We start from the raw sequence: 26,963 nt of genomic DNA on the forward strand, positions 1-26,963 counted from the left end.
CAGCCAAGGACCAGCCAAGAGCCAGCCAAGGACCAGCCAAGAGCCAGCCAAGGACCAGCCAAGGACCAGCCAAGGACCAGCCAAGGACCAGCCAAGGACCAGCCAAGGACCAGCCAAGAGCCAGCCAAGAGCCAGCCAAGAGCCAGCCAAGGACCAGCCAAGGACCAGCCAAGGACCAGCCAAGGACCAGCCAAGAGCCAGCCAAGGACCAGCCAAGGACCAGCCAAGGACCAGCCAAGAGCCAGCCAAGGACCAGCCAAGAGCCAGCCAAGGACCAGCCAAGAGCCAGCCAAGGACCAGCCAAGGACCAGCCAAGGACCAGCCAAGGATCAGCCAAGGACCAGCCAAGGACCAGCCAAGGACCAGCCAAGGACCAGCCAAGGACCAGCCAAGAGCCAGCCAAAGACCAGCCAAGGACCAGCCAAGGACCAGCCAAGGACCAGCCAAGGACCAGCCAAGAGCCAGCCAAGGACCAGCCAAGAGCCAGCCAAGGACCAGCCAAGAGCCAGCCAAGGACCAGCCAAGGACCAGCCAAGGACCAGCCAAGGACCAGCCAAGAGCCAGCCAAAGACCAGCCAAGGACCAGCCAAGAGCCAGCCAAGAACCAGCCAAGGACCAGCCAAGAGCCAGCCAAGAGCCAGCCAAGGACCAGCCAAGAGCCAGCCAAGGACCAGCCAAGAGCCAGCCAAGGACCAGCCAAGGACCAGCCAAGGACCAGCCAAGGACCAGCCAAGAGCCAGCCAAGGACCAGCCAAGGACCAGCCAAGGACCAGCCAAGGGCCAGCCAAGGACCAGCCAAGAGCCAGCCAAGGACCAGCCAAGGACCAGCCAAGAGCCAGCCAAAGACCAGCCAAGGACCAGCCAAGGACCAGCCAAGAGCCAGCCAAGAACCAGCCAAGGACCAGCCAAAGACCAGCCAAGGACCAGCCAAGGACCAGCCAAGAGCCAGCCAAGAACCAGCCAAGGACCAGCCAAGAGCCAGCCAAGAGCCAGCCAAGGACCAGCCAAGAGCCAGCCAAGGACCAGCCAAGAGCCAGCCAAGGACCAGCCAAGGACCAGCCAAGAGCCAGCCAAGAACCAGCCAAGGACCAGCCAAGAGCCAGCCAAGAGCCAGCCAAGGACCAGCCAAGAGCCAGCCAAGGACCAGCCAAGAGCCAGCCAAGGACCAGCCAAGAGCCAGCCAAGGACCAGCCAAGGACCAGCCAAGGACCAGCCAAGAGCCAGCCAAAGACCAGCCAAGGACCAGCCAAGAGCCAGCCAAAGACCAGCCAAGGACCAGCCAAGGACCAGCCAAGGGCCAGCCAAAGACCAGCCAAGGACCAGCCAAGAACCAGCCAAGGACCAGCCAAGAGCCAGCCAAAGACCAGCCAAGGATCAGCCAAGGACCAGTTAAGGACCAGCCAAGAGCCAGCCAAAGACCAGCCAAGGACCAGCCAGGAGCCAGCCAAAGACCAGCCAAGGACCAGCCAAAGACCAGCCAAGGACCAGCCAAGAACCAGCCAAGGACCAGCCAAGAGCCAGCCAAAGACCAGCCAAGGATCAGCCAAGGACCAGCCAAGGGCCAGCCAAGAACCAGCCAAGGACCAGCCAAGAGCCAGCCAAGGGCCAGCTAAGAGCCAGCCAAGGACCAACCAAGGGCCAGCCAAGAGCCAGCCAAGGGCCAGCCAAGAGCCAGCCAGGGACCAGCCAAGAACCAGCCAAGGACCAGCCAAGAGCCAGCCAAAGACCAGCCAAGGACCAGCCAAGAGCCAGCCAAAGACCAGCCAAGGACCAGCCAAGAACCAGCCAAGGGCCAGCCAAGAGCCAGCCAAGGGCCAGCCAAGAGCTAGCCAGGGACCAGCCAAGAACCAGCCAAGGACCAGCCAAGAGCCAGCCAAAGACCAGCCAAGGACCAGCCAAGAGCCAGCCAAAGACCAGCCAAGGACCAGCCAAGAACCAGCCAAGGACCAGCCAAGAGCCAGCCAAAGACCAGCTAAGGACCAGCCAAGAGCCAGCCAAAGACCAGCCAAGGACCAGCCAAAGACCAGCCAAGGACCAGCCAAGAACCAGCCAAGGACCAGCCAAGAGCCAGCCAAAGACCAGCCAAGAGCCAGCCAAGGACCAGCCAAGGACCAGCCAAGAGCCAGCCAAAGACCAGCCAAGGACCAGCCAAGAACCAGCCAAGGGCCAGCCAAGAGCCAGCCAAGGGCCAGCCAAGAGCCAGCCAGGGACCAGCCAAGAACCAGCCAAGGACCAGCCAAGAGCCAGCCAAAGACCAGCCAAGGACCAGCCAAGAGCCAGCCAAAGACCAGCCAAGGACCAGCCAAAGACCAGCCAAGGACCAGCCAAGAACCAGCCAAGGACCAGCCAAGAGCCAGCCAAAGACCAGCCAAGGATCAGCCAAGGACCAGCCAAGGGCCAGCCAAGAACCAGCCAAGGACCAGCCAAGAGCCAGCCAAGGGCCAGCCAAGAGCCAGCCAAGGGCCAGCCAAGGACCAGCCAAGGACCAGCCAAGGACCAGCCAAGGACCAGCCAAGGACCAACCAAGGGCCAGCCAAGGACCAGCCAAGGAGCAGCCAAGGACCAACAAAGAACCAGCCATGGACTAGCCAAGGACCAAACAAGGACCAGCCAGGAACGAGCCAAGGACCAAACAAGGACCAGCCAAGGGCCAGCCAAGGACCAGCCAAGGACCAACCAAGAGCCAGCCAAGGGCCAGCCAGGAGCCAGCCAGGGACCAGCCAAGGGCCCATCAAGGAAATAGGGGAAATGTTGAATGGCTGCTACTGTACCTGAAGGAAAAGCAGAAACTAGAACCTGCAGACTTCCAGGCCTCCGGATGCTCCTCATCAGGTAACGAGTGTCTGAGGGAACCTTTCTCTCCATAACAGGCTTCCCTGGTGCCTTCAGGAATGTACCGAACGCAGCCGGCTTAGCCTGGGAGCAATTTATGACTGTCACCTCGTACATCTTTGGAGGGAACCTTTAGTCAATTATGCCGCTTTGTTTTCTGCGCTGAATGCTTTATTAAAGCATGCCCCATTCTTCCAGCAGTAAAAGGAAAGATCTGGTGTTTTATCCTGTTCATGTTCTCCTATATCAGCACCAGACATGAGAGGCAGACTAAAGAGGAGAATAATACGCTGACAGACGAGACATAATGAGTGGAGGCTGAACAAAGCACTAATCAAGTGTCCTACTTGGAAAATGTCAGCGTGCAGAAGAAGGCCTCTTTGTAAGGAGACCAAACAGGTGCATGAATGGTTGACAGCAGTGGGCAGATGTCAGCATATTTAGCAGCTTCAACACTGTCTGGTCATGTCAGATCAAAGTGCTGCGCTGCAAACATGAAGGAACCTCCCCTCATTGCTGTAAATCCTGCCGTTTTTAGCCCCGCAGGACGTTTCTAAAGCCTCAGAATGAAACTGTTGATGTTGTTCATCACAATCCAAACGCAAGGAAACAGAAATGATGAGTAACCGTTTTATAAACTCTCCATTAGCCCTGTAATCATCTCCCTTCTTCTCTCATGCAGCAGAATGAAGAGGTGCGACACTGAAGCCAAATGAGGCCACAGATGTTGACTCATCATATTAAGCGTTAACGACCCTCTCCACTCCCTGTGTCTGATCTCTCACAGGGGATCTGGCTTCAGATGATGAGCTGCTGGAAATCTCATCCATCTCCAGACAGAGGGCCGGGGTGTACCAATGCACGGCAGTCAATGATATCGACACAGACGTACAGACTGTAGACATCACCGTCAACTGTGAGTCCATTCCTTCTTCTCTCATTTACATTATTAATGATGTTTAAACTGGGCTTGACAGAAGTCACACTCTGGCTCTTTAAGCAGATGAGACCATTGCTCCCAGTGATTAACCTCCACTTACTGGGCAGCATGTGACCTTCTAGACAGAGCTTTGTCTCTTTAGATTCTCTGTAAGGACGGAGTTAGAATCACTTATCCAGGCTCAGGTAGCATCCTTTATCTCATCAGCTGAAACATTGCAATGATGTTTCACTTGTTTAAGGACAGCACACCTGGATTACCGTCAGACTGCAATATGTGCTCAGTGTTAATGTAGCCTAATGCTGCGTTCACATCAAAGTTTCAAAAATGCGTAAACCTGAAAATCTGGACGCTCGATCAATCTGTGTTCACGTTACTTTGACGTTTCAACGCTCTGGTCGTTTATCTGCTGTGTTCTTTAGCTTCAAGAAAGAGAGCAGTTTGGCTTTTTAAAATACGTTTTTAAAATAGTTTTAACGCATTTTTTTGTGATAAAGTCCACCTCCAAACATCCTCTGTTAATCAGAATTATAATCCCCCTAAAATCCACAGTTCTTGTTGGGAGCTCCAGACCTCCAGCATACCGCTGGGAGGCAGCGCTGGGAATCCCCGCTGGCTCTATTGTATGTAATTTCCAAACATGCAGTGACATCAACTCAGTTTGTAAATGAATTGTTATTTTAACACACATAGATGTATTTTTTAAGCATAAAATTCTGTGTGATGCTAGCATAGATTTTCCTGCCAATTTCTGTCAGGTTGTAATTTCCACCACATTGGTGGAAATTAGGCGCAACTCATAGATACACATACAAGGCCCTTGCTCTCTCACATTTTATTGATCTCATTTTATTATTACACCAAAGTGGTAATATTATAAAAAACACTTTTTTAGACAACGTTTGACATGTTTCTCACTATAATTTACATGCTAAGCATTTTGCACAACTGCAATTGATTTATTATTATTGTCAGGAAAGCGGACAGATGGATCCAGTATTCAAGAAGAGACAGTCAGTAGGAAAGTTCAAAAGGTTTATTAAATAACAAACAAAACAAAAGTGGAGCTGTGGCTCGCGGACACTGCAGGCCGGAACTTGAAGCAGGACTTTAAACTGGTCTCCTCCCTGGAGCCAGGCTTACTGGATAAAAACTGAACCTCCCCACATATTGAGCCAAAAACCCAGAGGACTCTGCGGGGGAGGAACAGTGGACGATCAGGAGACGAGACAAACTCTAAAACTCTCTTTCCACTGGCAGCTAGGATCCAGGACACGAACCATGAACTAAAACTGAAACAACAGACTGACAGAAAGACAAGAAATGATCTGGCGCTGAATGCTCAGGCTGAACTGAATATAAACCAGAGGAAACAGGTGAGGGGAATTAATTATAATTGAGGCAGGGAAGGAAGAGGGCAGGTGAGAGGAATTACTAATTAGGGAGGAGCAAACAGGCCAGATCATGACAATTATTTAATAATGTATTTATTTATCATTATTATTTACTATTATTTAATAACAATAATAATAAATTTTATTTAACAGCACCTTTCTGGACACTCAAGGTCACTTTACAGAAAATACAAAAATATAAATACAGGAACATAAAAACAGTTATGGATATGGAAAAGATATAAAATAATATTTAATAATATTATTCAATATTAGGGTTGTAAATTGAAAAGATTTTCACGATTCCGATTCCCTTTTCGATTCTATGAAACGATTCGATTCTTTATCGATTCTTTTTTCGATTCCAATTTGGGGGAAAAAGGAGAACAAACTGTTTGATTATCAGAATCCACTTTGTTTACTTAACTATTGCACAATCTTACAAACTCAACAAGATCAAGATGTCCACAGGAAATGTGAAACTGGAGTAACATCTGTGTTTAAATGAAAAATGAATACAAGAACAAACTTAATAACCAACAATGTCTAATAACAAATGATGGGATAATAACCTATTTTAAATAACAAAAAATACTAATTATAATACAGTAGCAGGGAAAATTAACAGTTCTTTTGCAGAAAGATGAGCATATCTGCTTTTTCTGGAAGGATACGGGATCTTTCAGCGCTTATGGTGTCTCCAGCCATGGAGAACACCCTCTCAGATGGGGTGGAGGAAGCCTGCACACAGAGGTAGTTTTCAGCCAGTCAGATAGCAAGGGCAGCGTATCTTGCTTGTTCCACCACCACAGTGTGGCGCTATCCCTGCAGGGGATGGAGGGCAAGCTTTTATAGAGCTGGATTTCCTGATCTACCCTCTGGGCTAAGGAAAGACGGGGCTTTGATTCACAAAGTGACCGCAGCTCGTTGTCTTCCGTACTTGCTTACTGAACGCCGTGTGCGTAACTTGCGTAAAAAACGTGACGTAAGTCGTGCTCCCCAGAGCCGGCGCTCTAGGCTCTGGTGCTGCGGGAATCAAAAAAGGAATCATTCAGCGAGCTGCCAAACGATGCCATGGAATCGGAAAATACAGAACCGGTTCTGAACAGGAACCGGTTTTCGATTCCCATCCCTATTCAATATTAATGTACTTAGTGAATTCTTGAACTGGGTGCTCCATAAAGTTTTAAAAAAGAAAGGTTTGTTTACTGTATGGTCCATTCATTGTAATTTCCACAACAACCAGTCATTTCAAACACACCATTTGTTTTTAAATAAATTGTTGCAAAATTCTAATCACTGATTAAAACCTTCTTCATAACTTAAGAGATAATGTTCTGCTTTAATTAAAAACACAAGTTTTTACACCTTGAAATGTATCTTGCTATTCCAATGCTATATTTCGGGTTATGGCGAACTTCTTGTCTTCATCACAATTAATTTACCTAATCTTTAAATGTATCTGTTTTACAATAAAGACATAAACAGTTAAAAGTAAATATGAAAAAACATTATGTGTATCATAGTATTTTAGAATAAATGACAAATATTTATATGTGATGGAAATAATATTTGTGCCAGCCGAGTTGGGAAATCTGTTAAAAAACACCAATTTGTCTTAAAATATCAGCTCTTATGAATCTTCAAACTTGACTAGTTATGCTAACCGATTACATTGTGAGAATTTATGTTATATTATACTTTTTCTCTTCAAGTTTGCAAGGCCAATAATGCCCGTTGTCATGATTTAATTAAAGATCTGACCCAAAATGCAGAAGACCAAACAGAGAGACCAGGGAAAAGTTTAACAGGTTTATTATTATAATGAGATGAGTCCAGTGCTGCTCTGAACACTGTCCAACCGGAAGTTTCCAGAAAAGGTGTCTTTTATTGAATCCAGTCTGTGTGGGATGTTCCAGTGATTGTCTTGTTTGATGGAGGGTGGACAGGTTTACCCAGAGTGCGGTTGATCCTTGGTGAACGGAGAAGCTGACTACAAGTTAGATTTCCTGCGGTACTTGAACGGGTTATTGCAGAGCTCAGCTTAGTTTGGTTCTTAGAAGATCCTTCCAGGGGAGAGAAGGTCCGAAACATCCAGTTTGCAGAATGACTTCCTGCTGAGAGGCAAAGACAAAAACAGCAAGATTAAAACTCAGGAAAACAAGAAACTCAGTTTGACTCAGCAAACTCAGCTTGGCTAGAGTACCCAAAACTGGCAAACACTCTGGCCTCGAGGTAGTGGCAGTCAGCAGCTTAAGAGCACTCCACAGGTAATGAGGCAACGAGCTGCAGGTGTGCAGGGAGACCCAATGAGGACGGGGCACCACCTGGTGGAGGAGGAGAGGAAACACAGAAACAATCCACAAAGACTGGATTCCTGACACCCGTAGTTAAAGAATCACCCATAAACAGACGATGCACGAGGAAAACATAGACTAGAGCTGCTCCTGTGAGCCTTGCATTACCGCTAGGCTCAGTTAGCCACCTGCACAGAGCAACAATCAGTTCATCTATCCTAGTTTCTATTTCTACAGAGATAGAAATGTTGTACAGTGACCAAATTATTGCATTAACACTAAAGTTAGAAGTGACCTTTTTAAAATAGATTAAATAGTGTAAACCGGCTCGTCTTATTGATGGCATGTCCCTGTTTATCGCTTCGCTCTGCCTCCTGCTGAATTTAACCTCCACCTGTTGAGAGGCAGGTTTACCTTCTATGCATTCAGCTGTTCAATTAGAGAATGCAGGATTGCATATAAAATGCTGCTGAGCCTAGAAAAGCCTGAAGACAAAGAGGTCAGAGATCAATACCAGCATCACTGGAGAAACGTTCCTGCAGGAAGGTCATCAGCAGGCGTCCTGCAATCAGAACAACCGATCATAGGTCGTCTGCTGGCGCCGGATGCCTTCATGGCCGCCGTACTGCAGAACCAGCTTTCTGAAGGCTTCCTGCTGTTTAACTGGAAACTGGAATTAAACGTCTAAAGTAAAGAAAAACAAACTACAGACATGAATCATCATCAGAGCCAGGAACTGGCCTGCTGCTTAGACTGAATAGTTTTCAGTAAAACTGCCCCACTAGTTTTATCTGTTCACATTTATTCCATGTATTTATTCATAAAAGGACTAAATGCACAAAAAAACCTTCAGTAATGCTTCCATCCATTATTTTATTTTTATTTTTTAGGTGAATGTTTTGTATAATTTCTCCTAGATATGACTGATGGTAAATCTTTGTTCTGTTGCATTATTTAACATCCTTAAATGAAGGCGTGTCTTTATTAAACAATACGCTGACAGGAGGCCATGCTAACAGGCTAACAGGCTAACTGATGGTTTTACTCTGCAGTTTGTCTGCTTTCATTTCAGCTTGTATTATTTGCTTTACTTTCATTATTCAAACATGTAATAAATAATTTCAGATTTGATGTATTAATATAAAACTGTTCCCTTAATATAATTAGTATCAGATTTTCTGTTGAGGCCATCATTTCCTTTTTTTGTGACGATAATTCTCCATCATGTCCCATTAAAGTCTGCTGCCACTGATATATTCCTGATTAGGAATCTCAGCTTTACTGACATTTTTCCTGCACTGAATGATTCTTATTGGATTTGATTTGCGGCGTTGTTTAAAGCTCAGACAGACAAAGTGAGATGAGTCTTTTCTTTCTGCTGCACATTTAGAAAAAGGTCACTCCTGTGTTATTTCATCTGGACTTGATTATTGTGGCTCTTCATTTTCAGATAAGTAGGTGAAACATCCAGACAGTCACTGATACAAAATGCCACTGCTAAGCTTTTAAATGGAAATCTTCCACATTTCTCCGCTTGTCTTCTTCTTCCTCAGTCGCCCTTTAACTCATTTTATTGATTTTTCTCCTCCTTCCTTCATAGAGAGGCACTTCCTCATATATTTAAATATTTCATCTCTTAAGAAACACATAAAATGTCTCAGTTGCTCCATAAAGTCTTTAAGCATTTTAAAGGTTTTTCTATGTGTATTTGAGACGCATTCAGGATTAGATGCAGTCTGGATTTATTATCTATATGCAGATTAATAATCTGACTGGATAAACAGTCTGGCTGATTTTAGTGGGAGATAAACTAAAGTCAGTTAAAGTTTTAAACTAAATCTATGGAAGTAAATCTGTGCCGCTGGGATTTGAATTAAAAATGGCACTGAAATTTAAATGTTGTATGTTTGTACTTACTGTTTCAGTGTTAGAATATATTCAGAACACATTTTAGACCTAAAAAAAAAAACTGTATTGTCATTATTTCTACACAGTTGAAACTTCATGTTATTTTTTCTTCAAGCTAAAAATTCACATCACTATTTCAAAGTGGTTACATTTTCAATACTTATTTTTCAGTTTAATTTTTCAGTGTTAAAAAAAATCAGCATATAAAAAAAATTCAACCTTTCAAAATTCAAACTCAATATTTTCAGCCTCCTGAGATTCAACTGGCTCTATTTCACTGTGGTGTCTAAATTCAGCGTAAAAAGGGAAGGGTTACTTCAGGTCACAGACATTAGCAATGGACTGTGGCGTCCAACACCCAGCCAATCCCGTTACGTTTTCTTAGTCACGTGACGTGACGCATGTGGCGCTCATATTGAAGGAAAAACAGCATGACGGACCCGGTCATGCAAGCTAACGCTAACTCAACGGTGAGTTTATTACTTTCATTTTTCTGTAGTTGAGTTAGCGTTAGCTTGCATGACCGGTTCCATGATGCTGGTTTTCCTTCCGTATCAAGGCACCACAACTGCTTAGTGGCATTTTTAATTCAAATCCCAGCAACACAGATTTACTTCCATATAAATCACTTGCAGGACAATTAGGCTTCCCATAAAAAAAACATACTTTTCAAATTAGTTGATCTCTGTTCAAATATTCTTTCATTTTCTAAAGTGTTCATATGTTTAGAAAGTTCTAGTTTCTATTTCTGTGGATTTGAAGCTGATGAAGGAGGAACAGCCTGCAAAGCCTCCAGCAGAGATCAGCCTCCTGAGCTCCGTCAGCTCGGAACACGCATCGGATAAATGTCCACCGGTGGACCTTTATCTGACGTCCACCGGTGGACATTTAGCCGATAAAGGTCCACCGGTGGACCTCTATTTGATGTCCACCGGTGGACGTTGGCTAAATGTTTGTTTGGAAGCCATCTGTCCAGATGTTGGTCTGATGAGCTCAGACTGAACGTCATCGATGAGCTGGAATGATCGCCTGTTTCTCCAATCCTGTGAAAAGTTCAGTTCTCTGTTTTTAGTCAAACTGCACCGAAAGAAGTGAAATTTCATTTAGTGAATTTAAAATGTGATGTTTTAACTTAAAAAAAAAAATTATGGTTTGAAACCAATAATTTCCCTTTACCTGGGATTAAAAACCTTAATCGTGGAAACAATAACTGAAACATTTAGTTTCCAGGTAAATATCTACTTCAGGTCAAAGGTAATAGAGTCACTAAAGGTTTATCGGTTCACTGCTGAATGTGACCTCATCACCTCACTGATTCAGAGTAGATGTGAGCAGCACTGCACACCATCGGCGAGGCGCCGTTCCTGCTACTGCAGTCTGCACTGCATTTTAGTTATTAGGTGAAATGTTATCATATAGAGATGATTTTAAAAACTCTGAAGCTTTTCAGGTTCTTCAGTTTGTTAAAAAACAATTTAAACTATTGAGCTTTTAAAAACCTCTAAGTTTTCAGGAATCCTTTGACCGTCATCAATATAGTTGGTGCAAAGTATCTGTACGTATTCACTATTTGAAATAAACACAGTTTTGAATGTGGTCACTACTTTATTCCAAAGTACGTTAATAATGTATGGAATGGTAAAAATGTGTATTTTCCGATTTGAAAAATAAAGTTATAACAAAGCATAAAACCTGTTTATTATCTGTTATAAATTATAATTTCACTTTTTATGAATGCAGATTCTTTCTTTGTCTGAAGCTAGAAAAACATATTTCTAATAAATCAACATTTAGACTTTAAAACCATCTGATAAATTTTATTTGAGAAAAACTAATACATTTAAGTGAAACAAAAGATTTTTTTTTTATTGTTCCAAAGTTTAGTGCAGGTTTTTCTACTTTTTAACTAAAGCAGTCATTTCTTCTTGTAATTTTCCACTGTGATAAATGAACCTGAAGCTAATCTAGATTACGTTTAAAGCTGAGCTGTGTAGCAGGAAGCTTCCCTGAACGTCTCTCTGCTGCCGACTTCTTCCAGACGCTCCGAGCGTTTCAGACGGCAGAGATGCTGGAGTGACTCTGGGTCAGAGAGGAGAGCTGGAGTGTGAGGCGGATGCTGTGCCAGAGGCAGACTTTGAGTGGTACCGAGACAACAGAAGGTAAATTATGCAAACTTTACATTTTGGAGAAGGAAATATGAGTCATAAAGTTATAATGATAAACTTTCTGCCAGTTTTACTTTAATAAGAGTAGAACATCTTTGTGTTGTTTAGGATCTTTAACGGTTTTGATGGCATGGAGATCGTCAGCAGCGGCTCCCTGTCTAAGCTCACCTTCTATAACGTCACCGATGGGGATTATGGGAACTACACGTGCGTCGCCATCAACAAGCTGGGCAGCTCAAACACCAGCTTCCTTTTGTATGGTGAGTCTATTTCTATAAAAAAAAGCTGAATGAACAGAGTCTCTTTAGTTTTCACCTTTTTTAGACCCAGTCAGTGTCCTTCAAAAGTTTTCACACCCATTGAACTTTTTGACGTTGTACTGCATTCATATCTCAGACAGTGATGTCAGGTAAAGTTTATGCAGGTTAAAAGGTTAAGATCACATTTCAGTTCTGAGTTGGTTCTGTTGGGATTTGACTAGACCACTCCACCATAGACTGAGCTTGGACTGAAGCTGGAAGGCAAACCTCTTCAGGTCTGTTGGTTCCCAGTAAATCCGGTTTTGTTTTCACCATGAAGGCCTGACGGTAGAGAAGCAGCCGAGCTCAGACACCTACAGTAGCAGCCATTAGAAATTACCCCACTTCTCTTGGCTGGCTCTTGGCTGATAATTGGCTGGTCCCTGGCTGGTCCCTGGCTGGTCCTTGGTTGGTCCTTGGCTCGTTCTTCGCCCGTCCTTGGATGGTCTTTTGCTGGTCCGTGACTGATCCTTGGCCTGCCCTTGGCTAGTCCCTTGTTGGTCCCTGGTTGGTTCTTGGCTGATCCCTGGCTGTCCCTTGGCCGATTCTTGGCTGGTCTTTGTCTGGTCCCTTGTTAGTCCTTGGCTAGTCCCTGGCTGGTCCTTGGCTAGTTCTTGGCTGGCCCTCAGCTGGTCTTTGGCTGGTCCTTCACTGATCCTTGGCTGGCCCTTGGCTGGTCCTTTTTTGGTCCCTGGCTGGCCCTTGGCTGGTCCTTTCTTGGTCCTTGGTTGGCCCTTGGCTGGTCTTTGGCTGGTCCCTGGCTGGTTCCTGGCTGGCCCTTGGCTGGTCTTTGGCTGGTCCCTGGCTGGTTCCTGGCTGGTCCTTGGCTGGTCTTTGTCTGGTCCTTTTTTGGTCCTTGGTTGGTCCCTGGCTGGTTCTTGGCTGGCCCTTGGCTGGTCCTTTCTTGGTCCTTGGTTGGCCCTTGGCTGGTCTTTGGCTGGTCCCTGGCTAGTTCTTGGCTGGCCCTCAGCTGGTCTTTGGCTGGTCCTTCACTGATCCTTGGCTGGCCCTTGGCTGGTCCTTTCTTGGTCCTTGGTTGGCCCTTGGCTGGTCCTTTCTTGGTCCTTGGTTGGCCCTTGGCTGGTCTTTGGCTGGTCCCTGGCTGGTTCCTGGCTGGTCCTTGGCTGGTCTTTGGCTGGTCCCTGGCTGGTTCCTGGCTGGTCCTTGGCTGGTCTTTGTCTGGTCCTTTTTTGGTTCTTGGTTGGTCCCTGGCTGGTTCTTGGCTGGCCCTTGGCTGGTCCTTTCTTGGTCCTTGGTTGGCCCTCAGCTGGTCTTTGGCTGGTCCTTCACTGATCGTTGGCTGGCCCTTGGCTGGTCCTTTCTTGGTCCCTGGCTGGCCCTTGGCTGGTCCTTTCTTGGTCCTTGGTTGGCCCTTGGCTGGTCTTTGGCTGGTCCCTGGCTGGTTCCTGGCTGGTCCTTGGCTGGTCTTTGGCTGGTCCCTGGCTGGTTCCTGGCTGGTCCTTGGCTGGTCTTTGTCTGGTCCTTTTTTGGTCCTTGGTTGGTCCCTGGCTGGTTCTTGGCTGGCCCTTGGCTGGTCCTTTCTTGGTCCTTGGTTGGCCCTTGGCTGGTCTTTGGCTGGTCCCTGGCTGGTTCCTGGCTGGTCCTTGGCTGGTCCTTGGCTGGTTCCTGGCTGGTCCTTGGCTGGTCCTTGGCTGGTCCTTGGCTGGTCCTTGGCTGGTCCTTGGCTGGTTCTCTACAATTCATTTTTAAACATCAATCTTTGTACTAAAATATTCTTTCTGTCATGATTTGTGGACACTAAGATCTAAAGAGAAGCGTTATCTCCCAGTCAGACGCTGTAATTCAGTGAAAGAGTGGAGTCAGAGTAAAATAATATGCAAGGGGGGGGTCACTCCAGTGCCTGGAATTTGGGGAGGATTTTGCTGGGAGATGCAGGGAAGTGGGCTGCCATTCGGCTGATGTTTTACTGGTAAGAGCCATATTGAATGGCTGCTGCTGTAACTGTTGTGTAGAAATGATGCAGAGAAGTTCAGGATGTCGCTTTCTAAAGTTAACGTTGCTTTAACTCACAGCATTGGTCTGCTGTGTTCCTTCCCATTCATCCTGTTCACTCGTCTTCTCTAAAAATTCTCTATTTATAGAAAAGCAGCTTTCATGATGAGATCAATTAAAATTTGGACTTAATCAAAGGCAGCTGGTTGTTAGCTTTCACACTAAAGGTCACTCGTTTTAAATGCATGTTTTCGTTTTAATGGGTGTGAATACTTTTTCAGTTTAATGCAAAGCAGTGAGCAGTCAGCACAGAGCTGCTGGAAGGAGTTTCTTTCTCCATGTCAGACGTAGAAAATGTCGTCAGTGTTTCTAGAGATATAATTCTAGATGCAATGATCCCTGAATGAGAATTAGCATGCAGATTGTAAGTCGGCCTCCGGGCTCCACCTGCACTTTAATAAAGTTGTTGGCAGTTTTTCAGTTTGAGCCCTTGAGGATGCGTCTGTGCAGCCAGAATATAAAACCCTGCTGCTTTTCTCCAATCATGTCTTTCCGACTTGTTTCTCTCTTGCACTTGTTTCCCTGATGTAGCGGTAATTCAGCCCACTAGCTCCACACTGTTACAAGGTTAGTATTCCTCACCTGCATGTTTATCAGCCGCTGTCAGAAAGCAGCTTCTGCATGCTGAAACAGAAAAAATAAACGGTCATTTTCACATTAGAAAAGAACAAATTCATAATCTTTCAATCCTTCATTTTGGCTCTAAAGGCCTCAGATGAGAATGATTGTGGGACTGAATTACGAAGAGGATAAACGTGAACGCTAACTGCCACGCACTGATAATGTGACTCTTTGTGAAAATGAAACCAGCTTTCATTAATCATGTTTCATCTCTTCCCTTCCCTCCTGCCCTCTGTGGGACTCTGCCTTCATTGTGATTGTTGCATGCTCCCATTGTAAGTATTCATCACCTTCTACCATTTATTATGACCTTCAGTCAGTCTGTGCATTTAGCTCTAGCTTTGAGAACCTGCTGCTTCCTGGGTTTGATCCTGCTGTAGTAGGAGGACCGGTGATGTCATGAAGGGAGACATCCTGGCCTCCATTAGCTTCTTCACAGCCTTCAGGAGCTGAAGGTCCTGATTACATCCTCTGCTCATCTAACCATGACTCAGCAAACTCACTCTAAATCCCTAAATGATCATAAATCAAAGGTGGGAAAGAAAGAAGTTTCTATTGGTCATTTCAGTCAATTTAAATACTTTTATTGAGTAAATATTAGTGAATGATCCAATCAATAATAAATATCTATATGAAAGGAAACAAAACATACAATAAGACAAATATTTTATCATCAAACATTGTAATTTTAATTTATTTTAATATTTACTTTCTCTTTTAAAAATGTATTTATTTTAGGATATAATCATTTATTTTAAAACATCATTAGCTGCTGCTGTTAGCCATCATTCTGTCCCTTAAATATTCCTTCTAAATATCTTTTATTCCATAATCTAATACTTGTTAAAGTAGAGTCTGCTTTGGTGATGCTGATAATTCCCCTCATGTGTTTGTTAACAGTTAGAATAAAGTAGCTGCTGTATAACAGTGGGGCCTTCAAACCTTCATGTTTAGGTATTTAATAAACTGATTTTCAGGCTTTCCTCTGCAGCCTTCGGTTGCTTCTGGGGAGGAAATGAAATAATCTGCTGCAGCAGAAACACGTCTGGAAAAGAAAAACAGTTCCATGTTTGAAAATGTTTACCTCATAAATAAATGCCATAATCATTGCACTAAATGTTTAAACCCACATTTTAAACATTTACAGTTATAGCTAATTGGACTGATTTTAAATAGCAAAACATAGTAGTTTATAAAGTTTTATTTTTATAGAATAGAATAAAATAGAATAGAAAATCCCTTTATTGTCCCTCAATGGGGAAATTCTGGTGTTTCAGCAGCAAAAAGATTATAGAAAAAATGGTCACATAAATGTGGACCTTAGAAAAATGTATAAGAATAATATAATAGTAAAGAGTTAAAAGGATAAACAATACAATACTGAAAAAGTTTTTAACAATTTAGAACTGTTCATCTGGAGAATTAATAACCAATATGCAGCTGTGGACATTTTTACAGTGATGGATATTTGAAAATAGCAGCAACATCAGAGATGTGCAGAATGACAGCAGCAGGTTATTTAACTGACTAAAGCCGGCCGTACACTGTGCCATTTTTTTCAGTCGTTGCACGCAGCTTCTGCTCACACTGTACTTCAACTAACCGCAGGGTTTAGTCGTACAGTGTGAGCTTACAGCTCACCATTTATGTTCAGCCCGACGCTCTGATGCGATCTACCTGCTCACACTGTGCAACTAAAAACTAGGTAGCATTCAGCTCCACAGTGAGATGGAGCTGCTTTGACTCTTCTATCTGGAAGCCAAACAAATAGAGGAATATGAAGCTCACTATAGTGAACAAGCTGCCTTGGCTATTTGTGCATTTTTGTGCTGAAAGTCCTAAAAAGAAAAGACAACGACGTATTTGGACAAAGACATGGCTGAGCAAACGTGGCTACTACAGTCTGTCAATTTGACAGAAAGAACTCCATTTCACTCATTGCCCCCCCGCCATGCTGCTGGGTTTACATCTGAGAGGAAGAAGAAGAAGAAGAATCCTTCTGTGTGCATGTGCCCTGAGCTATTTGCCCACTAAATCAAACATGTTTGATTTTCTCCCAACCTCACGGTTCCTGATTGGGAGGTGGCGTGAGAGGCTGATCGCCGCTCGTAACCCCCTGTACACTAGACCACGCACCATCAGGCTGAAAGTCTAGAGACTAGACTAGATTCTAGAGTACTCTAGGCTAGAGATCGAAAGATTCTCGCACACCTGGAAAATCGACCCAAAAATCTCACAGTGTCGCCAGGCTTAAGGTAGAAACTGCAAAATCAGCATGAATGGAAGAACTGATTGAGGTTGTTGGGAACAGTGGTGGTTCTAGAGTCTTCCAGCTGCTGGGAGGAAGGATCTGTGATAACGCTACCTGGTGCATTTAGGATGCAGCAGTCTGACACTGAAGGAGCTCTCCAGTTCACCACCAGCTTCATGCATTGGGGTGGGAGACATGATCCAACAGAGATGTTCATTTAGTTAGGATCCATCTGTTTCCCACCTCCTGCACTGAGTCCAGAGGGCATCCAATCACAGCTGGCCTTCCTAATCAGCTGATCCAGACGCTTCCTCTCAGCTACAGATAAGCCACTGCTCCAACAGACGGCTCCATACAAGATGGCTGATGCCACAACAGAGTCATAGAAGGTCTGTAGGAGCGCCCCCTGCTGTCTCCTCAGCAGGAAGACTCTGCTCTGACCTTTCTCATCCAGAGCCTCAGTGCTGGGAGTTCAGTCCAGTTTGTTCTTCAGATGAACACCTCGGTACTGAGAACCATCTTCTATGTTTTTGTAAAGTTAACAAAATATATTTTATTTCATTTACTTTGTTCGATCAAGATAATCGACTTTAAATGATTCATTTGTCAGGAAATTTTCCTTAAACAGATCATTTCTGTTTGGTTAAAAAGCTTAAATAATCCCAGCATCTGAAACTCTGTAACTGAACTCTAGCAGCACCTGTGCTCTTCCTCCTCCATCCTCATCATCAGTTCTGCATCTTCTATGTTGTAGTTTAAACCTGTAGAGATTAATCAGGTTGTTTTCCCACGATCATCAGGTCACATTTTGGCTCCTTATGGAGCTAAAAAAGCTCGTCCTAAACATCTATATTGATCTGTTGGTGACATGATGCTCCCCCGTTACTGAAGCATTATGTCCTCACCAGGCGGAAGAAAAGTAGTTCCCATCAAATGTCTGCATTTCAGCCAATTTCTTGTTAACAAACATTACTTAAAATAACTAGTATGAAAAGTATAGAATTTTGAGTTTAAAAGTTGATACTAGAGGTTAAAGTTCTGGTTTGTAAGGATCTATATTTTAGTGTCAGTCTGCAGATCCCAGTATGTGGATGCACTCGTTTAGGAGAGAGAAATTCAATGGTGCACGAGATGCATGTGTCACTCTGTCAGTGTGAGAGCTGAGCTCCCTGATGGTGACCAAAGCATAAACCCAGTGAACCCTCCATGGCTTCGCTTCATCCTTTCATCTCTTCAGGAAGAAAACTCAGCTGTTTACCAGCGATGGACGAAGTATTCAACAGCAGTACTTCAGTAAAAGTATCGATACTAAAATCTTACTCAACTAACAGGAAAAGTTACTCGGTCAAACATTTAATCAAGTTGAAGTACTAGTTCTCATTTTTATTCATAATTAAGTGTTGAAAATTAAAAATTTCATTTTCTAACATTAGAACATTTCTGTCTAATTTTCAGAGTAATTTTAAAGAACCTGTAACTTTCAGAAACCTTCTGATGTATTGATGCATAGAACCGCCTGCTATAGATTCTACACCACCTGGAAAGAACTTCAGCATTAGAAATAAGGACAGATATTTTATTAGTATTTCTAATTTAAAAACACAACAAATGATAAAATAAAAGAGAGTCTTGATTTTCCTCATTCTTCCATTATAGAATAGAGGTTAAAGGTTTAATATGTTAGAAATTATAACTGATCTGAGACTCATTCTCCTGATCAACTTGGCCTCATGGCAACAACCAACGCCTTAATGATAAACTTCTAATTAAGTTTCTCTCATCGGTGGAACATAATTAAATCTGTAAATCAGTGGCGTCCAGATTCAGTCCTTAAGGCTACTATCCGCCATGATGGATGAAAAACAGAAACAGAGGATTAGCAGAAAATCACTGAAGTAAAGATACTCAAAAAAGTACTTAAGTACAGTAATCAAGTAAATGTTCTTTGTTACTGGATGATGTTTTTGCCTTAATTGCATGTTTAAAAAAGCTTTGATCCAACAGCAGCAGAGAGAAATATCAATGATTAAAAACACTTTAAATACATTTAAAACTAAAGATAAAAGCTATGAGATCATTTTAAATATTCATTCATTTCTCACCTGAACCCAAACTACATAAATCAATCTCATTATGTGATCGGATTTATTTTCAATTCAATTCAATTCAGTTTATTTATATAGCGCCAAATTCACAACACACATCATCTCAAGGCACTTTACAGTTCAACCAGATCATACAGTCAAATTGATACAAAGTTTTCTATCTAAGGAAAACCAGTTGATTGCATTGACTCATTGACTCAAATACAATCCCTCACACTAAGCATGCTTGTAGCGACAGTGGAGAGGAAAAACTCCCTTTTAACAGGAAGAAACCTCCAGCAGAACCAGGCTCAGTGTGAGCGGCCATCTGCCGAGGCCGACTGGGGTTCAAGGAGACAGAAGCAGAGATACAAAAAGCAGCTGTAAAAGGCGGCCCCGTCCAGGAAACACACAGCCAGGCAGACGAGCTCCAAGGCAGCTCCCATGCCAGAGGACGAAGAGAACACATCCACTCAGTCACGGTCAGAGAAACAGGACCACACTGGAAAACAGGCCGATCTCCAACATCTATTAACAACGGTGTTGATGGAAGCAGCACAGCTGATGTTTCTTTCCAGGATGACGTCACAGCCAAACAGGAACAGACGAGGCAAAGCTACTCTGAGGAAAAGCAGAGAGAGCAGAAGGTTAGAGATTGAACTAACAGATTCTGCAGAATAGGAGAACAGAGAGAGAATGAAGCAGAATGATGAAATGGGGGTCCCTATGTCCTCCAAAAGTCTAAGCCTATAGCAGCATAACTATAGAGATAGCTCAGGATAACCTGAGCCACCCTAACTATAAGCTTTATCAAAAATGAAAGTTTTAAGCCTAGCCTTAAAAGTAGACAGGGTGTCTGCCTCACGGACTAAAACTGGTAGTTGGTTCCACAGGAGAGGAGCCTGAGAACTAAAATATCTGCCTCCCATTCTACTTTTAGAAATTCTAGGAACCACTAGTAAACCTGCAGATTGAGAGCGAAGTGCTCTGTTAGGAACATAAGGAACAATCAGATCTCTGATATCAGATGGAGCTTGGCCATTTAAGGCTTTATATGTGAGAAGGAGGATTTTAAATTCTATTCTGCATTTAACAGGAAGCCAATGAAGAGAAGCCAGGATAGGAGAGATATGATCTCTCTTTTTCATTTTCATTAGAACTCTGGCTGCAGCATTTTGGATCAGCTGAAGGCTTTTAACTACAGTTTGTGGACTTCCTGATAGTAAAGAATTACAATAGTCCAGCCTTGAAGTAAGAAATGCATGGACTAGTTTCTCAGCATCACCCCTGGACAGGAGATTTCTAATTTTTGCAATGTTCCTCAGATGAAAGAAGGAAATTCTAGAACCCTCTTTGATATGGGATTTAAATGACAGGTCCTGATCAAAAATAACACCAAGATTTTTTACTTTATTATCTGAAATCAGTTTAATCCCATCCAAATGAAGTGACTGGCTAATCAGCTTCTTTTTCAGAGACTCTGGTCCAAAGACTATAACTTCTGTTTTGTCTGCATTCAGAAGCAGAAAATTAAGAGTCATCCAGGTTTTTATGTCTTCAAGACATGCCTGTAATCTATGTAATGGGTTAGCTTCATCTGGATTTATAGACAGATATAGCTGGGTATCATCAGCATAACAGTGGAAATTAATCCCATGCTGTCTAATAATTCTACCAATTGGGAGCATGTATAAAGTAAAGAGAATTGGTCCTAGCACTGATCCCTGTGGTACTCCACAGGTAACCTTTGAGCGTGTTGAAGATCTATCATTAACATGAACAAACTGAATTCGATCAGATAGATAAGATTTAAACCAGTCTAGTGCTGTTCCTTTAATTCCAACAAAATATTCAAGTCTTTCTAAAAGAATATTATGGTCAACTGTATCAAATGCAGCACTAAGATCCAACAGGACGAGCACAGATACAAGTCCATTATCTGAGGCCATGAGAATATCATTAGTGACTTTCCCCAGAGCTGTTTCAGTGCTATGATGAGCTCTAAAGCCAGACTGAAACTCTTCAAAAAGTTCATTATGGTGGAAGTGATCGCAAACTTGTTTGGCAACTACTTTCTCAAGAATTTTGGATAAGAAAGGAAGATTGGATATAGGTCTATAATTGACCAAGTCATCTGGGTCAAGAGACGGTTTCTTAAGCAGAGGTTTAATTCCAGCAACCTTAAAAGCCTTTGGTACATATCCCTGTAACAGAGATAGATTAATCACATCTAAAATGGAGGAGGATATCAAAGGGAATACCTCCTTAAATAACCTGGTTGGAACTGGATCTAACATACAAGTTGAAGGCTTAGATGAAGACAATAGTTTTGCTAACTCTGAAAGTTCAACTGGATCAAAGCAGTCTAAACCCGGTTAAGATTCTATGATTACCACAGATGCTGCCCCACCCTCTAGGGACAAACCAATTGTGGATAGAGGAGTGCTAATGATCTTATTTTTAATAAGATCAATCTTATTTATGAAGAATCCCATAAAATCATTCCTGCTAAGAGCAGGTGGAATGGACGGTTCAACAGAGCTATGGCTCTGGGTGAGTTTGGCAACTGGATTAAAAAGAAATCTAGGATTATTCTTATTCTCCTCTATTAATGAGGAGAAGTATGCTGCTCTTCCTTTACAAAGGGTCCTCTTATACAGCAGTAAACTATTTTTCCAGACTAGGAAGGACTCCCGCAGGCCTGTGGAGCGATATTTTCTCTCCAGTTTCCTAGCATTTTGCTTCAAAGTACGCAGCTCTGCATTAAACCAAGGAGCAAGCTTTCTATTTTTAACGGTTTTCATTTTCAAAGGAGCTGCGTTGTCTAAGGCAATACGCAGAGAACTAGCAACCCCATCAACAAAATCATCAACCTGTGAAGGGGAATAAGCTAAGCTTTTGCACTCTGCAGCACTGCTCAGCGACACAGAGGAGAGAGAAAGTGAAGCAGATACTTTAAAATTTATAACTGCACTATCTGATAAAGATCTACTAAAATGGAACCTTCTTTTGGGGGAGGAGAACTCTGTTAAAGTAATCCTGAAGGTTATTAGAAAGTGGTCAGAGAGGACAGGGTTGTGAGATAATACTGTGTGAGTCAATGATGTTGAACTATCTGATAATAATCGCTAAAACTGAACTGTCTTTTGGGGGAGGAGAACTCTGTATGAAGAAATACTGTTATTTCTTCACATTCTATGCCGTATGTCAGCACAAGATCCAAAGTATGAAGATGAGAATGTGTGGGGCTATTCACATTTTGAACAAAGCCAATAGTGTCTAAGATAGCATTAAAGGCTGCTCTTAAGCTATCGCCTTCAATGTCAGCATGGATGTTAAAATCTCCCACTATGATGACCCTGTCAGTATTTAATACCAAATCAGAAAGGAACTCTGAAAACTCATCTAAACATTCAGAGTAAGGACCTGGTGGACGATACAAAGTTACAAAAAGAAGAGGTTTTGTTGCCTTGAAATCTGGATCAGGGAAATTAAGGGTAAAATGTTCAAAAGAGTTGTAGGTATTAACTGTTTTGGGAGTAATCAGTAAGTCAGACTGGAAGATTGTTGCTACTCCTCCTCCTCGCCCAGAACTTCTGGGGATGTGAAAATTTAAATAGCTTGAAGGAGTTGCCTCATTTATGCTCACATAAACCTCTTGCTGCAGCCAGGTTTCTGTAAGGCAAAACAAGTCAATGTGATTATCACAAATCAAGTCATTAACCAGAAGACTTTAGAGGAAAGAGATCTTATGTTAAACAGACCACATTTAATCGTTTTAACTTTCCCCCCAATTTAGTTATTTTAATTTTAATTTGATTATCATGATTTACTTCTTTGATGTGTGTTGATGTGTGTTATACCACAACTCTGCTTCCTGGTCTGCACCCTGGGTGGTCAGGGTTTTGGAGGACTAATAATGTGGCCAGATTCCTAGAAAGAACAGCTGCACCATCCAAAGTGGGATGGATGCCGTCTCTCTGAATCAGACCAGGCTTTCCCCAAAAGGATTGCCAATTATTAATGTAGCCCATGTTGTTTTCAGGACACCACCTAGACAACCAGCGGTTGAATGACGACATGCGGCTAAACATGTCATCACTGGTCAGATCAGGGAGGGGACCAGAGAAAATTACGGAGTCCGACATTTTTTTGGCAAACTTACACACCGAAGCAACACTAATTTTAGTGACCTCCGATCGGCGTAACCGGGTGTCATTACCACCAGCGTGAATAACAATCTTACTGTATTTAACCTTATCCTTAGCCAGTAGTTTCAGGTAGGATTTGATGTCGCCCGTTCTGGCCCCCGGCAAACATTTGACTATGGTCCCTGGTGTCTCTAATGCCACGTTTCTGACTATGGAGCTGCCAATCACCAGAGTGGGCTTCTCAGTGGGTGTGTCACTGAGTGGGGAAAACCGGTTAGAAACGTGAACGGGTTGGTGGTGACCAGTGGGCAGAGATCCACGACTACGCTTTCTGCGTACAGTTACCCAATCGCCTGGCTGCTCAGGCACTTTTGGAGGACAGCTACGTGGGGGGCCTACTTCAACAGCCTGAAGCCTGGATTCTAACTCTGACACCCTCGCCTCCAAAGCTACAAAAATACTACACTTATTACACATCCCATTATCACTAAAGGAGGCAGAGGAATAACTGAACATCTGACACAGAGAGCAGGAGAGAGGAGAGGAAGAAGGAAGAGTTGGAAAAGAGTCAAGGGAGGGAGAGAGAGAAGCCATAGCAATGCTAAGCTAGCGCTAGCCTAGGCTAGCTACTTCTTGCTATCAGAAATAAAACCGTGTGAAACTGACAAGTGCTCAGTAGAAAAGTGCAGCAGAAGGTGCTATGTGCTATGTGAACAGCTGCACACTCAGTTGCACACTCAGTTAATCCAAACAGGAGGATTTTACAGTAAAGACAGTAAGCAGAGATCAGGATCAGGATTAGAATCAGGAACTGGATCAGGATCAGGATTAGATTCAGGAACTGGATCAGGATCAGGAACCGGATCAGGATCAGGTTTAGATTCAGGAACAGGATCGGGATCAGAACCCGGCTCAGGATCAGGATAAGATTCAGGTACTGGATCAGGATCAGGATTAGATTCAGGAACTGGATCAGGATCAGAATCAGGAACCGGATCACGATCAGGTTTAGGTTCAGGAACCACATCAGGAACAGGATCAGGATCAGGAACCGGCTCAGGATCAGGATTAGATTCAGGTACCAGATCAGGATCAGGATTAGATTCAGGAACCGGATCAGGATTAGATTCAGGAACCGGATCAGGATTAGATTCAGGAACAGGATCAGGATTAGATTCAGGAACCGGATCAGGATTAGATTCAGGAACCGGATCAGGATCAGGATTAGATTCAGGAACCAGATCAGGATCGGGATTAGATTCAGGAACAGGATCATGATCAGGATTAGAATCAGGAACCGGATCAGAATTAGATTCAGGAACCAGATCAGGAACAAGATCAGGATCAGGAACCAGATCAGGATCAGGATTATATTCCGGAAACCGGATCATGATCAGGATTAGAATCAGGAACCGGATCAGGATTAGATTCAGTAACCAGATCAGGAGGTCACCCAGCAGAATCAGTGACTGCCTGTTTTCTTCTCCTCCCATCAGGACCGAGGGCAGTCCAGGACGGCAGCGGAGGCGCCAAGGTCGTCCATTTTCACACCTGTCTCCTCCTCATGGCATTTCTGCCCTTCCTGCTGCGTTTTTAAAGAGGACTGGATTTGAAAACTAATGTTTGGTTTTGGGGTGTGTGTGTTTGAGTGTGTGCGCACCTTTTTTTCTTTCCTACCAGAAACTTTAACTGATGCACAACAGATGATCCTGCTAAGCACTGATTTTACCCACTTAGTTCTGGTTGTTTCTCTCTTTTATTTTAACTGAACTTTTTCAATATTTTTGTCTAAATTATATAAGTTTGTGTTTTTAACTGTTATTGAAATGTCTCTATTTTATTGCAGTGGTTCTTTTATCTTTAATCCCATTGAATATTATTCTCAGCTGCATTAAAATGCAAATGTCCAGCCGGTGTGAGAGGTGAACGATAAATACCTCAAAGTGACAGAGTGGAGCTGAGAGCCAGACTTTATCTTATTATAACGTATAAATATCATCATTCAATCTGTTTGTTGCAACCAGAACTGTTTTTGACTTTAAAGTATTTTTTCTTCTCAGCGTCGATATATTATTATAATAAAATGGGAGTTGTGTATTGCTAATCTTTATTTTTTTCGTTTTCTGAGAATATTTAGTCTTGAATATGTTGAACATGAGAAAACATGGAGTTGTAATTATTTCCATCATGGATTCTTTGTTGTCTTTTCTTCTCCTCCAGTATAACCTGTACACACAAGTGTTAAGTATGTTCATAATAGTATGAAGTATTTAGAAATGGTGACAGAGTTTATTTCATTTTTTTTTGCAATGATCATTTCTGGATGCTTAATGTTTTACCTCATGTCATTTTTACATAATGAAAAAATAAAGTGAACTTGTTCATGTTAAAAAAGAAGCTCCTGTAGATTTACTGAATTATTTATAACCTGTGAACAGAAATAAAAACATGAATGATCCAATTTATTCAAGTTTCATGCAAAATCTTAGCAGCAGCTCCAACATGGCAGCGCCATCAACCATTTATTGAAGGAAAGAAAAAAAAATCACTCATTATGGGATTCAAAGCATCTTTGATGAGGCTGGAAGTGTCACTAAGAAAGCTAGCTGCAGGATCAGCCGTCTAGAAGACACCAGGCAATGAAATGAGCGACGCCTGCAGAACCGCTAAGATTTCTAACAACTGCAGGATTTACCAGCTGCTGAAGGGACAGAAGCCATGAAGCTGCTTCTCAGTGCTGCCTTGCCTTTTCCCCTCAGAGTCAAACCTGTGTCTCTGACCCACCGCAGGTAAAGGGGCCCTGGGCCCCCAGACTGGTGATGTTCTGCAGGTTCTGGTCTGAACTGTTATCTAGAGATTTCAGTGAGGCTGCATGCAGTGAGGAAACAGCTGGACGTCCAGGATCAAAGATGTTTATAACCCTGTTTAAAGCACTGTGTTTATGGAATAAAAGCTTTTATTGTGTAAAATCAGCCAAACATCTTGAGCCAAGGATCTGGAGTCACTTCAAAGCTCAACAGCAATAGGCTGGGATCACTCCGTCATCATCCCTGAAAACCAGGACCAGAAGACTGACTGAGCTCAGATCCATCACCCTCAGCTGTCCTCACATCCCAGAGGTGGAGCTATTAGGTGTGATGATGACCTATAGGTGGTAGATTGATCATCTGGTGACCTGCAGCTACAGCGTTCTGAAGCTCAGCGCTCTGAAAACAATGGATATGGTGCTGAAGTTCCCCACCCGCCCCCTTCCTGCCTGCCTGTCCTGGACTCCTTCCTCCTCCTGGGCATCATCATAATCAGGACCTCCAGTGGGAGCTGAACACCTCCTCCCTCACCAAGAAGGCCCAGCAGCAGCAGCAGAAGAGGCTGCGATGATGACCTTCTGCTCATCACTTAATCCATCCTCTCTTCATAAAAAGAACAGCATGAGCAGTAAGCATGAATTCAAGAATGCATCCCAGCATTCATCCCAACATTCACTACGTCATTAATCCCAGCATGCAGCCCAGCATTCATCCCAGCATTCATCCCAGCATGCAGCCCAGAATTCATCCCAGCATTCATCCCAGCATTCATCCCTGCATTCATCCCAGCATTCATCCCTGCATTCATCCCAGCATTCATCCCAGCATTCATCCCAGCATTCATCCCTGCATTCATCCCAGCATGCAGCCCAGCATTCATCCCAGCATGCAGCCCAGCATTCATCCCAGCATTCATCCCAGCATGCAGCCCAGCATTCATCCCAGCATTCATCCCAGCATTCATCCCTGCATTCATCCCAGCATTCATCCCAGCATTCATCCCAGCATTCATCCCTGCATTCATCCCTGCATTCATCCCTGCATTCATCCCAGCATTCATCCCAGCATGCAGCCCAGCATTCATACCAGCATTCATCCCAGCATTCATCCCAGCATTCATCACAGCATTCATCCCTGCATTCATCCCAGCATGCAGCCCAGCATTCATCCCAGCATGCAGCCCAGCATTCATCCCAGCATT

The 26,963-nt window shown here is 43.5% G+C and overlaps 1 protein-coding gene across 1 annotated transcript; it reads left to right on the forward strand.

The window, feature by feature from the left end:
* Window positions 1–3,609: 3,609 nt before the first annotated feature.
* Window positions 3,610–25,352, forward strand: LOC119777611 (opioid-binding protein/cell adhesion molecule homolog; the record flags this gene model as incomplete). Its single annotated transcript, XM_038276565.1, has 5 exons — window positions 3,610–3,748; window positions 11,410–11,530; window positions 11,645–11,796; window positions 14,380–14,415; window positions 24,452–25,352. Coding segments are annotated over 5 exons (549 nt in total), but the record flags the coding sequence as incomplete, so codon positions are not given.
* Window positions 25,353–26,963: the final 1,611 nt, after the last annotated feature.

Source organism: Cyprinodon tularosa, unplaced genomic scaffold (genome assembly GCF_016077235.1).
Source record: "Cyprinodon tularosa strain WSP-4 unplaced genomic scaffold, ASM1607723v1 ctg1251, whole genome shotgun sequence".
Classification (NCBI taxonomy): domain Eukaryota; kingdom Metazoa; phylum Chordata; class Actinopteri; order Cyprinodontiformes; family Cyprinodontidae; genus Cyprinodon; species Cyprinodon tularosa.